Source organism: Chlorocebus sabaeus, chromosome 21 (assembly GCF_047675955.1).
Source record: "Chlorocebus sabaeus isolate Y175 chromosome 21, mChlSab1.0.hap1, whole genome shotgun sequence".
Lineage (NCBI taxonomy): Eukaryota > Metazoa > Chordata > Mammalia > Primates > Cercopithecidae > Chlorocebus > Chlorocebus sabaeus.
The window spans coordinates 60,382,517-60,394,955 of record NC_132924.1 but is presented as its reverse complement, the minus strand read 5'-3'; the positions used below and the strand labels follow the sequence as shown (position 1 = coordinate 60,394,955).

At 40.1% G+C, this 12,439-nt stretch overlaps 1 protein-coding gene and 1 long non-coding RNA gene across 6 annotated transcripts in view; one reads left to right on the top strand and one right to left on the bottom strand.

The window, feature by feature from the left end:
- Nucleotides 1–4,067: 4,067 nt before the first annotated feature.
- LOC119626244 (uncharacterized) lies at nt 4,068–12,143 on the top strand. The gene is made up of 2 exons (XR_005242412.2): nt 4,068–5,233; nt 10,218–12,143. It is a non-coding gene; the product is annotated as an uncharacterized lncRNA (long non-coding RNA).
- Nucleotides 5,990–12,439, bottom strand: part of PEX1 (peroxisomal biogenesis factor 1) — a 42,254-nt gene continuing 35,804 nt past the window's right edge. For 3 of the 5 annotated variants that reach the window (XM_007982165.3, XM_007982171.3, XM_007982168.3), the window contains 5 exons: nt 11,924–12,100; nt 10,247–10,477; nt 8,691–8,888; nt 8,270–8,400; nt 5,990–6,485 (listed from right to left, as the gene is read on the bottom strand). In XM_007982165.3, coding sequence (XP_007980356.3) covers nt 6,401–6,485; nt 8,270–8,400; nt 8,691–8,888; nt 10,247–10,477; nt 11,924–12,100 — 822 coding nt within the window. In that variant the 3' untranslated portion in view covers nt 5,990–6,400. Of the gene's footprint in view, nt 6,486–8,269; nt 8,401–8,690; nt 8,889–10,143; nt 10,478–11,923; nt 12,101–12,439 lie in introns of those variants that run through there. The other 2 variants (XM_038004620.2, XR_005242411.2) reach the window with 2 other exon arrangements.

Here is a 12,439-nt window from a genome sequence, read left to right as displayed (position 1 = left end):
GAGGCTGGAAGGAGATATTTTCCTTGGTCTAAGAACCATTTGCCTTGTGTGGGAAGAGATCAATAGGTGGAAGTTTCAGTCAGGGAGTAGGTGGGAGAAGGAGAAAAAGTGGCCATGAGGGACAGAAGTTGGAATGCTAGCTGCTGCTTTAACTACCTTATCAGCATAAGCATTGCCTAGAGCAATGGGATCTGATGCCATTTGATGGCCCTTGCAGTGAATGACTCCAGCTTCCTTTGGAAGTAAAGCAGCCTTGAGAAGTGTTTTTATTAAAGAGGCATTAATGATGGAGGACCCTTGCGTAGTGAGGAAAACTCTTTCAGCCCATATAACAGCATGATGGTGCAGGATATGGAAGGCATATTGAGTCAGTATAAATATTGACAGAGTCCCTTTGCAAGAGTGAGGGCCTGAGTTAAGGCAATGAGTTCGGCTTGCTGAGAGGGAGTGGAGGGGGGCAGAGTGGTAGCCTCAATGATAGATGTGGAAGATTCTATAGCATACCCTGCCTTTGTTGATGCATGGCAATTAGGCCTGGTGGAACTGCCATCAATAAACCAAATGTGATCAGGGTGAGGAACAGGAAAGAAGGAAATATGGGAAAATAGGGTGAATGTCAGGTAGGTCAGAGAGATACAATCATGGGGGTCAGGTGTGGTATCCGGAATAATGTGGGAGGCCAGATTGAAGTAAAGGCCAGGAACAATGGTAATTGTGGGAGACTCAACAAAGAGTGAGTACAGCTGAACGAGCCAGGGAGCAGAAAGTATATGCGTCAGGTGTGAGGAAGAAAATAGATTTTGGAAGTTTTGAGAACTGTAGAGAGTGAGTTGAGCATAGTTTGTGATTTTGAGGATCTCTAAAAGTATTAGGGCAGCAGTAGCGGCCGCATGGAGACATGATGGCCAGTCTAAAACAGTAAGGTCAAGTTGTTTGGACAAAAAGGCTACAGGGTGTGGTCCTGGTCCTTGTGTAACAATTCCAACTGCACAGCCCTGCACTTTGGCTGTGTGTAATGAAAAGGGTTGGGATGAGTCAGGGAGAGCTACGGTGGGGGCAGTCTCTGAAGCTGTCTTCAAGGAACAGAAAGAGGAGTGGGGAAAGGATTTAGGATCTATGGGGTCAGCAAGGTTTCCTTTTGTGAGTTTATATAATGGTTTTGTTAGGATGGCAAAACCAGGTATCCAAAGGTGAAAGTATCCAACCATGCCTAGGAAGGAAAGGAGTTGTTGTTTTTATAGAAGGGGTTGGGGTTTGAGAGATCAGCTGGACACAGTCGTCAGGGAGAGCACGTGTGTTTTCATGAAGAATTATGCCGAGATAGGTAACGGATGGAGAAGAAATTTGAGCTTTGGAGGGGGATACCCAATATCCTTTGGAGAATAAATGTTGAAAGAGCAGGAGGGTGTCTTGTTATGAAGATTTAAAGGAGGGACTACAAAGTAGGTCATCAATATATCGAATAAGGTGAGAAGCAGAGGGGTGGAAAGAAAGTAAATCATGAGAGAAAGCTTGGCTGAAGTAATGAGGGCTGTCCCTGAAGCCTTGCAGCAGCACAGCCCAGGTAAGCTGCTGGGACTCATGGGTGTCAGGGTCAGTCCAGGTAAAAGCAAAGAGAGGCTGGGATGAAGGGTGCAGGGGAATAGTGAAAAAAGCATCTTTAAGATCAAGGACGGAATAGTGAGTTGTGGAGGAAGGCATCAAGGACAAAAGAGTGTACAGGTTGGGCACCACAGGGTGGACAGGCAAAACAATTTGTTGATAAGGTGCAGATCCTGAACTAACCTGTAGGACTTGTCTGGTTTTTGGACAGGTTAAATGGGGGAATTTTATGGAGAGTTCATAGGTTTTAGAAGCCCATGCTGTAGCAGGCGAGTGATAACAGGGTTCAATCCCTTTAAAGCCTGTTGTGGGATGGGATACTGGCGTTGAGCAGGGTAAGGGTGATTAGGTTTTAATGGGATGGTAATGGGCATGTGATTGGTTGTCAGGGAGGGAGTGGAGGTGTCCCATACTTGTGGGTTAAGGTCGGGGGATACGAGAGGAAGATGTGAAGGAGGCTTTGGGTTGGGAAGAAGGGCAGCAATGAGATGTGGCTGTAGCCCAGGAATAGTCAGGGAAGCAGATAATTTGATTAAAATGTCTCGGCCTAATAAGGGAACTGGGCAGGTGGGGACAACTAAAAAAGAGTGCATAAAAGAATGTTGTCCAAGTTGGCACCAGAGTGGGGGAGTTTTAAGGGGTTTTGAAGTTTGGCCATCAATACCCACAATAGTTATGGGGACAAGAGAAACAGGCCCTTGAAAAGAAGGTCATGTGGAGTGGGTAGCCCCTGTTTTGATTAAACAGGGGATAGACTTACCCACCACTGTGAGAATTACCTGAAGTTCGGTGTCCGTGATTGTCCAGGGGGCTTCTGAGGCAATCGGGCAGCATCAGTCTTCAGTCGCTAAGCCGAGAAGATCTGGGAAGGAGTCAGAGAGCCTTGGACCAGAGTTCCAGGGACTCTGGGAGTGGCTGCTGGGTGAGTTGTACAGTCTGATTTCCAGTGGGGTCCTGCACAGATGGGACATGACTTAGGAGGAATCCCGGGCTGCAGGCATTCCTTGTCCCAATGGCCAGATTTCCAGCACTTGAAGCAAGATCCTGGGGGAGGTGGTCCTGGAGGAACGCCTGGCCACTGCGGTTCAGGCATTTTTAAGTTCTTGTGTGCTGGAGATGTGGCTGGGGTTTCTCTCACAGTGGAGGCAAGGAATTGCATCTCAAATACGTTGCTACTTGGCTGCTTTTAGTCTATTATTGTACACCTTGAAGGTGAGGTTAATTAAGTCCTGTTGTGGGGTTTGAGGGCCGGAATTTAATTTTTGGAGCTTTATTTAATGTTGGGAGCAGATTGGGTAATAAAATGCATATTGAGAATAAGACAGCCTTCTGACCCTCCAGGGTCTACAGCTGTAAAGCATCTAAGGGTTGTTGCCAAAAGGGCCATGAACTGGGCTGGGTTTTTATATTTGATGAAAAAGAGCCTAAATGCTGATTTGGAAGAGGTCGGATAAAGAAAAAGGAACATTAACCTTGACTATGCCTTCAGCTCCAGCCACCTCTTTAAGAGGAAATTGTCGGGCAGGTCGGGGAGGGCTAATCACGGAACGAAACTGTAAGCCGGACTGGGTGTGAGGAAGGGAGGTGATAAAAGGATTATAGGGTCGGGGAGCAAAGGCTGAGGAAGAATTGGGACGTGGCTCAGTCTGGCTCAGAGTAGCCTGAGGAGGAGGAGGGAGGTCAGATGGGTCTGTAGAAAAGGAGGATTCAGAGGACTCAGAGCTTGGGGTGGAGACTGAAGGAACAGATAGGAGAGAAAGAAGAAAGATTTGGGATGAGTCGCATTGGGAGCAAAGACTAGGGAGGGACCAATGTGGAAAAGAATGCCTGGACGTCAGGCATCTCAGACCATTTGCCCATTTTTTGACAAAAATTATCTAGATCTTGTAGGATGGAGAAATTGAAAGTACCATTTTCTGGCCATTTAAGCCATTATCAAGTTTGTATTGGGGCCAAGTGGTGTTGCAGAAGAAAATAAGCATTTAGGTTTTAGGTCAGGTGTGAGTTGAAGAGGTTTTAGGTTTTTAAGAACACAGGTTAAGGGTGAAGAAGGGGGAATGGAGGGTGGAAGGTTGCCCATAATGAAGGAGGTAAGTTTAGAGAAAGGTAGAGACACGGAGAAGGGGGTAGGTGAGGAGCCAAAGCAGGCGTTCCTGCAGTTGATTTGCCACCAAGGGAATGTGGGTGAATGACCAAGGCAGGCGTCCCCACGGTGATCAGACACCAGTGGAGTGTGGGTGAATAATCAGGCAGGCATCCCCACAGTGATTAAATACCAAGGGAAGACTGTCTTCCCGAGTCTGTGATCGGCACTGGAGTTTTGGGTCCATGGATAAAATGTGTCTCCTTTGTCTCTACTAGAGAGGAAAAAGAAGTGGAATTGGAAGGACAGGGAGATGAAGGGTAGCAAGAGAGGCTGGAGAAGAGAGTGAAAAGACCACTTACCTGATTTGAAACTGGTGAGATGTTCCTTGGGCTGGTTGGTCTGAGGACCCAAGGTCATAGGTGGATGTCCTCACAGAGTGAGGGCAAGGACAGGGGACTGGTCTCCCAAAGGAGTCCTCCTGTCCCGGGTTTCAGCACCAAATGTCACATGCGTCCGTGTGAAGAGAGTCCACCAAACAGGCTTCGTGTGAGCAACAAAGCTGTTTATTTCACCTGGGTGCAGGTGGGCTGAGTCTGAAAAAGGAGTCAATGAAGGGAGATAGGTGTGGGGCCATTTTATAGGATTTGGGTGGGTAGTGGAAAATTACAATCAAAGGGGGTTTTCTCTTACGGGCAGGGGCAGGGGTCACAAGGTGCTCAGTGGGGGAGGTTTTGAGCCAGGAGAAGGAATTTCACAAGGTTAATTGCTCAGTTAAGGTTTGGCAGGAACAAATCACAATGGCGGAATGTCATCAGTTAAGGCAGGAACAGGCCATTTTCCCTTGTTACTTCAGTTACTTCAGGCCATCTGGATGTATACGTGCAGGTCACAGGGGATGCACTAACACTAATTCCTGAAGACCCAGAATTCCACTGTGACTTACCCATCAGAGTGAAAGCATTACTGCTACATTGAGGGAGTAGCCCTTACAAATAGTGGAGATAGGAAATCTTCCAAGGGAACAGTATTGTTAAGTAACATATCTCCTCCATTCTGTCAGGAGGTAGAAATGTCTGATATAAAAATCTATGCTGATTCACAGATAGTGGCTGATAACGTAACCAGATGACCAGAAATTTGGAAAGAACACAACTGGGTATGAGGTCTGGAGGAAAAGTATGCCCAGAGTTCTTGGAATGGGCCCAAAGAATCAGAATATTTGTGTCCTGTGTGAATGCTCAGTTAAAAGCCTTCAGTACTTACACTAATCAAGTGGTCAAAAGATGACCTCTGTATGGATGTCAATCAGCCATCTTTTCCAGCCACCCCAGTGCTTAAGATTCATGGTCAAATTGGCCAAGATTGCGGGGATGTGGCCTCCACAATGTGGACCTCCCCCTCACCACAGCTGACATGACAACCCAGCTATACTGACAGCCTACTTGTCAGCAGCAGTGACCAACCAGACAAGCCCACACCCAGAAGAGACCAGCCCAAGTCTGATGGCAGGCTGATTACATCTGATCCTCTTCTATCACAGAGCAGGTAGCAATTTGTCCTTCCTGGAAGGGACACACCTTGGAATTGTATTTGTTTTGTATGTTCTCCAAACTTTTACCACCACCACCTTTCATGAACTTACTAAATGGTTTTTACATTGTTATGCTATCCCATAGACATTGCTTCTGATCATGAAACTCACTTTATGGTGAAAAGAAGGCAGGTATGTCAGCTCAGTGATGTCATCAAAGAACTGAGAAACAAAGTGCATTAGGGGGTGGTGCTTCTCAGTTTTATCCTAGTGATCCACAAAGTCTTTGTTTCTATCCCCTGGGATTCTGAGCTTTGCTGGTTTAGAACCAGAACCTCTTGGGATCAAGAGATCCTCCTGCCTCAGCCTCCCAAGTATCTGGGACTAGAAGCACACCATCATGCATGGCTAATTTTTTTTTTTTTAAGAGATGGGGTCTCACTGTGTTGCCCAGGCTTATCTGTATATTTTGATTAATGTTCTCTTTTTTGCTGTTCCCTTACCCCATTACTATATAGTTAGATATTAGATACACAGATTGTATTGATGGTGGCTAACTTTATAATTTAGTTCATATATGAGAGAATATCAAGATAAAATTATAACTGGAACTAGGAGAGGAATGGATGTCATTTAAATATCTTGGGCTTGGAGTTGGATGTAGTATATTAGGGGGATGTGATTTCATTTCTGGTTGAGCAGATAATTAAATGTATTTGAATTATGTGTAAATTTCACAATTTTTGATCTATAAAGAACATATAATTGTATCAGTAGGTAATAGAATATTTTATTTCAAAACAGTGAAGAAGCTGCTAAGCATAAAATTTGTCAAATGCTACAAAGATGATGAATATACAACTGGGAATTCCAAGAAATTTAAATTTAATTACATTCTTTATTATGTTTTCCTCAAAAGAAATAAATTAGTTCCACCATTTGGCTAATATTATTTATAGGAAATAAAATATGGAATCTGTTATAAATGCCCTAATTTATACTACAGTATTAATCTCAATCCTGATCATTACCTAATTATAGCATTTACCAATCTGTGATTTTATAAATTAACCACATTTGTTAAATTAAGAAGAAATTTACAGACACCATTTTTTTCCTGTTACAACATATGGACAAACCATCAAAAAACAAAACAAAACAAAACCAAAAGGAAGTATATTTTATGCTAAAGTTACTTTCTGTCCAGGTCGAAACATTGTTCCACTTTGATTTTTTCTCCTCTTTGGATTTTGAAAGCTTTCATATCTGAAAAAAGAAAGAGATAATTTAATATGTGTAAATACTACCATCATAAAACAAAAGATAATGGATTGTTGGCAAACACAAAAGAAATGAACGGGAAATAACAAACTAGAAAAAAAAATGCCAGTCGCAGAAATTAAAAAGAATTCTTACAAATAAAGTTGCATTCCAATAGAAAACAGAGCAAAGGGGATGAAGAGACAAGTTAGAAAATATAAAATACAAATGACAATGAATAATATGAAAAATTGTAACTTCTATACTTTTAATCAAATAAATGTAAATTATTAAGATATCATTTTTTTAAAATCAAAAGGGCTAAGTTTAGAAAAATACTGCAACACACAATGTTTGTGATGGTGCAGTATATCTGGCACTCTCACATAATGCTGTTGAAATATATATTGTACAGTATTTCTGGAAGGCAATTGGGCAATACATTTCGAAAGCCTTAAAAATTGTGAACTCCCTGTTACGCAACAATTCCACCTCTATCCCAGTGAAACAGTTAGATATGTGCATATATTCAGCTGCAAGAATGTTCATTACCACATTGACTGGGAGCAATTTAAATGTCTAAAAATTGGATATTGTGGCATAGCTACACTATAAAATGACATTTAAAAGCAATAAAGTAATTAACATTTAAAATGTAAAACAATTTTCAGGATGTATGTGGATAAAGGGGGACTGCTATATAGCAATATGTACAGACTGTTCGTATCAGAATAGGAAAAAATATATAAGCATATAAACAGATATGCTTTGGGAGGTGGTGAGGTTAAGGGAAATTTGTTTCCTTGTTTTTCCTTACCTCTGTTTTCTGATTCTTCTTTAATAAATACATAGCACTAACTTATGTACACATACATACATACTCCAAAGTACTGCAAAATTAGATAACAAAGGACAGCAGCTTCTAAAGACCAGGAATAAATATCTCTTAAATTGAATTACACTGAATCATTGACCTAGAATGCTTCCCAGTCCATGGGTCTCAGATTCATAGGTGGTCATAAACTCAATTGCAAGGATCCTTTAAATCCAATGTGTAACAAATGTGGTCCACAAAAGAATAAATTTGAATGTATTTATATGTTCTTGAGATCAATAAAATATTAATATAAATTATTTTGAAGGCAAAACAGGTGTTTTTAATAACAAAATTTTATAAACTAGACATTAGAATCACTTTGAACTTTTAATTTTCCTTATTTTTTCAAAGTTACTAAATTGTTTTTTTTTAGCAAGACAGTCTTGCTCTGTCACCCAGGCTGGAGTGCAGTGGTGCGATCTCGGCTCTCTGCAACCTCCACCTCCTGGGTTCAAGCAATTCTCCTGTCTCAGCCTCCTGAGTAGCTGGGACTATAGGTGCATGCCACCACACCCGGCTAATTTTTGTATTTTTAGTAGAAATGGGATTTCCCCATGTTAGTCAGGTTGGCCTCGAACTCCTGACCTCAGGTGATCCACCTGCCTTGGCCTCCCAAAGTGCTGGGATTACAGGCATGAGCCACTGCGCTCAGCCCAAAGTTACTAAAATTAAATGAGTCTATTATGAATAATTCAAATATAATCAAATGAACTGGTTAATGAAAACTCAATTTTGACTTCTGTACTTCTGAAATTTTGGTATTTTTAAATGCAAATACGACACATATTTTTGAATTGGCTTTTACATATTCAAAATATTTTTTTTATTTTAAACACAAACTTTAAAGGTTTAAGTGTAATACTATGTCACTTATAATTGTAGCTGTACTTCCAAAACAGAATCTGTTACTTACAGCTCAGCAAAATTCTTCCAGTCGTCTTCACTAATGGATGGTCTTGTGTGACCAAGTGCAGTCATTAAATGTGACTGACTAATAGCCAGTCTGGTTTTAATTGGTCCTGGTTGGTTAATGGATTCATCCTCCTTAAGTAAAAAAAGAAATTGACAAAGAGTTAAATTAGGGATGTGAAAAAAAATATGGTAGTCCAATTGTTATTTCTTTTTGTCAGTTTTTTCAAGAGACCATACATTCTCTTCCTTATAAGATAATGAAACACTGAAAGCAAGGAAGCACATAACCATGACTGAGTTAATGTGTTCTGGTCCCTTGTTTATAAATATAGCTCATTTATAAGTCAAAGAAATACATATCAAAAGGGTGAAACAATTTTTAAGAAGTTTTAACAATTATAATGAGGGGGAAAAAGTCATACTCCACTTTGGCTCTGGTATCTGCCTTTGATAATACTGATATCTGCCCTCAGTTGATCTCTTTGTTCTTGTGTAAGTTCTTGGCAACCCTCTTGTGAAGCTGTCCTTAACACTGGAGGCTGTGAAAACAACTGGTCTTTCCCAGGAACTCCAGGCAAATCCTGAGTCACGGAGCTTGGTGCAGAGAGACACTGTGAGCTCTGCGTGGTAAATTGTAGTAATGAAAGATGGAAGGAAGACGGGGAGAGAAGAAACTATGTGTTTACCAAAGATAAAAATTAAACATTTTAAGCAATAAGACATTAACATAGATAAGTATACATGTTAATTAACTGAAGTTAAGCAAGTTGAAAAGTTGTTCCTCTTCTATAAAGGTTCACTGATACCTGTGTTATAGAACCACCATCGAGCGAAAATTGCCATAACACAGGGTAGGTTTTTTTTAACTTTGTTGCTTAAATCCAACACACTAATGCCCAAGGACAGGTTTCTTTGTTTTCAGAAAGTAAATTTATACTAAGTTTCTGGGACATTTCTAGATAGAATAAATAAATAAACAGAATTAAAGACTAAAATTAAACCACCACTTTACTATTCTTGGGAATACAAATGAATTGCTTTTATATTTTTAAAGTCTGAGTTAGGCTAGGTATAGTGGCTCACACCTGTAATCCTAGCACTTTGGGAAGTCAAGGCAGGCAGATCGCTTGAGCCCAGGAGTTTGAGACCAGCCTGGGCAACATGGTGAAACCTCGTCTCTACAAAAAGTACAAAAATTAGCTGGGCATGGTGGCATACTCAGCTACTCAGGGGGCTGAGGTGGGAGAATCACCTAAGCCCAGGAGGTCAAGGCTGCAGTGACCCATAATTGTGCCACTGCACTCTAGTCTGGGTGATAGAGTGAGACTGTCTCAAAAAAAAAAAAAAAAAAAAAAAAGCCTAAATTAATAAAGTAAGTGTACAAAAAACCAGGAAACATATAACCAAATACATGTACAAATGTTACATGTACCAATAAAATTACAGTGAACCACTATTTTTGAGAAGAGATGTTGAATGCTAGTAGAAGAACAGTGATACTGCCTACATTTAATCAAAACACTTTCCTGTTGAAACATTATTAGCACCCTTCACTGTGCTTACACTTTGCAGCAAAAGTATCACAGATAATATTTTGATTTCAGGAATTTCTTACATTACTGTATCAAATTATTCATTATCCTCAACTGTTCATGATAATAGAATTTAAGTTTACTATAAAATGGAACTGCTCCTAAAGATATTTTAAAATCACTAGGTAAGAGAGAGAAACCTCAAAGAAACCAAAGGTAATCACAACCACGCATGACTTTGGTTCCTTGCTCCCAGCCCTGTCTTAAAAATCTTAACAAGGAATGCAAATTACCAATTAGTGTAAGCAAGAAACAAAACTATTTTACTGAAGAACCAACCAACCAGGAAGAATATGTGGGGCTGGTTAGGAGAGAAATCACTCCAACTTTACACCAACATGTAGCTTTATATTTCAGAACTGCATAATGACGACTGCACAAGATACCAAATCAGAAGAGGTTCCATTTCCAAGTTCTGATTCATAAGAGCTTCCAAAGTAGAGCCGGTACATATTGAATTTTGATTCATCTGGAAGGATCTCGGACATCTCTAAGGAAACAAGGGACTGATCTAAGCCACATTCTCCATCTCCAGCTGAATCGTCAGAGCCACTGCTATGGTTAAGAAAGACCATTGAAGACAGACTTAGGTCACTATCAGAGCTGGAACTTCCATCCTAAAATACACAAAAGGACAACCAGTTTAAAGATGTAAACAATTTTAGTCTCAGAAATAAATAATAACATAGCATTCTATCAGAGCAATACAAGAAACTTAGAAGCATTTTTCAAAAAACTCATTAATTCTCTAATGGTTTTGAGGCACATGGTAAAAATTTAACTCTTAAAATATAAAGATAACATAGAATGTGGAGATAATTTACCAACCATCCCCCAAGAAAGTCTGTAATGGAGCTAAGACTCAGACCTCTGGGCTTTATTTTTATGTCTCTGACATTCCATTCATACTTTTCTACTCCAAAATGATGAATCAACATGTTATAGAGTGCTTTCTCATTATAGAGAGCTCTACAAATACACACCTTTCTGGTAGTAAAGGGAGAGGGGAGAACTTCAATGGCTTGCCAAAATAGCAAAAACTTAGGGAGTATCTGATTTAGAAACTGTAGGCTCTGTAGACATTCCAACCAAATGTGGTAAAGAAGAGTAATAGAATAATCCTTCCTAGAAAATATATGGTAAAGTCTATAATGTAACAGTTCAAATGTCTACTGTAAATATTAAAATCATAATACTATCTTTAGAGAAAAGGCTGATGCTAAGGTTGGGATACAGAAAGCACAAGATAAACCAAGAATATTTTTCTTTTTGGGGGGCAGGGTCTCACTCTGTCATCCATGCTGGAGTGTAGTGGCACAATCATGGCTCACTGCATCCTGGACTTCCTCAAGTGATCCTCCTGCCTCAGCCTTTCCCGAGTAGCTAGGACTACAGGTGTGCACCACCATGGCCAGCTGATTTTTAAATTTTTCATAGAGACAAGTCCCATTCTGTTGTCCATAATGGGTGTAGTTTGTGTAACCATAGTTTGGTCTCAAACTAGGCTCAAATGATCCTCCTGCCTTGGCCTGCCAAAGTGCTGGGATTACAGATGTGAGCCACTGCACCTGGCCAAGAATAACTTACTGTATCTGGAAGTGAGGAAGTGATTCAAGAATGATGAGGACATGTCATAAAGATATAGGAGCCATACAAAAGGGGCTCCTATTGGCCAGATTGGGACAATTTGAGCTTCAAAACAACAGCTTTAACTAATTATTTTTTAGAAGTTAAAGTACAAAAAAACTAAAAACTCTAATTATTTTTCAGTTTGTAGTATTTAATTCATGGTATCCTAATTTAAATAATATCCTTGCAAACACCAACATGTTTTTGCCAATATTAAGGTAATGTTAAAGAAACAGACACCAAACTCTTCATAATTATAAATTCTCTGCAAAACCCATATTCCAACTATGGAACATTCAACTAAAGGTAAACTTACACTTCTATACAGTTTTACCAAAGTTGTTTAAAAAATAGCATTTTTTTAAGGTTGAAATTTTGACATTGTACTTCTCTTACCACTCAAAATGTCATAACAACTTCCTCATATAACTTGCCTGGAGTCCACTTGAGAGCAGCATTCCATGTAAGGCCTCCAATTGGGCATTGTAAAGTAAAGCTTTCAGATCAGCTCCAGTAAAGGAGTCGGTTACAGATGCTACATGCTGAAGGTCAACATCATCTGCCAGAGGTAGAGAGTCACTGAGGACATTTAAAATTTCGAGACGTGACACCTGAAGGGAGAAAAATTTATTTAACAAATAAAAAATATTAAAAATATTATATTAAATTGTGTGTCTTATGATTTTCTTCATAAATTAACCTTATATCTAAAAAAGCTTTATAAATAAGTTGCGAAATGTACCAACAGCCTACTATTTATCTTCCTTGGAACTTTTTCCCCAACAGAAATAATGTATGTAGGAAAATGAATGAAAATCACCACTCTTAAGGCTGGGCATGGTGGCTCACACCTGTAATCCCAATACTTTGGGAGGTTGAGATGGGAGGATCACTTGAGCCCTGGAGTTCAAGAACAGCCTGGGCAACACAGGGAGACCCCATCTCTACAC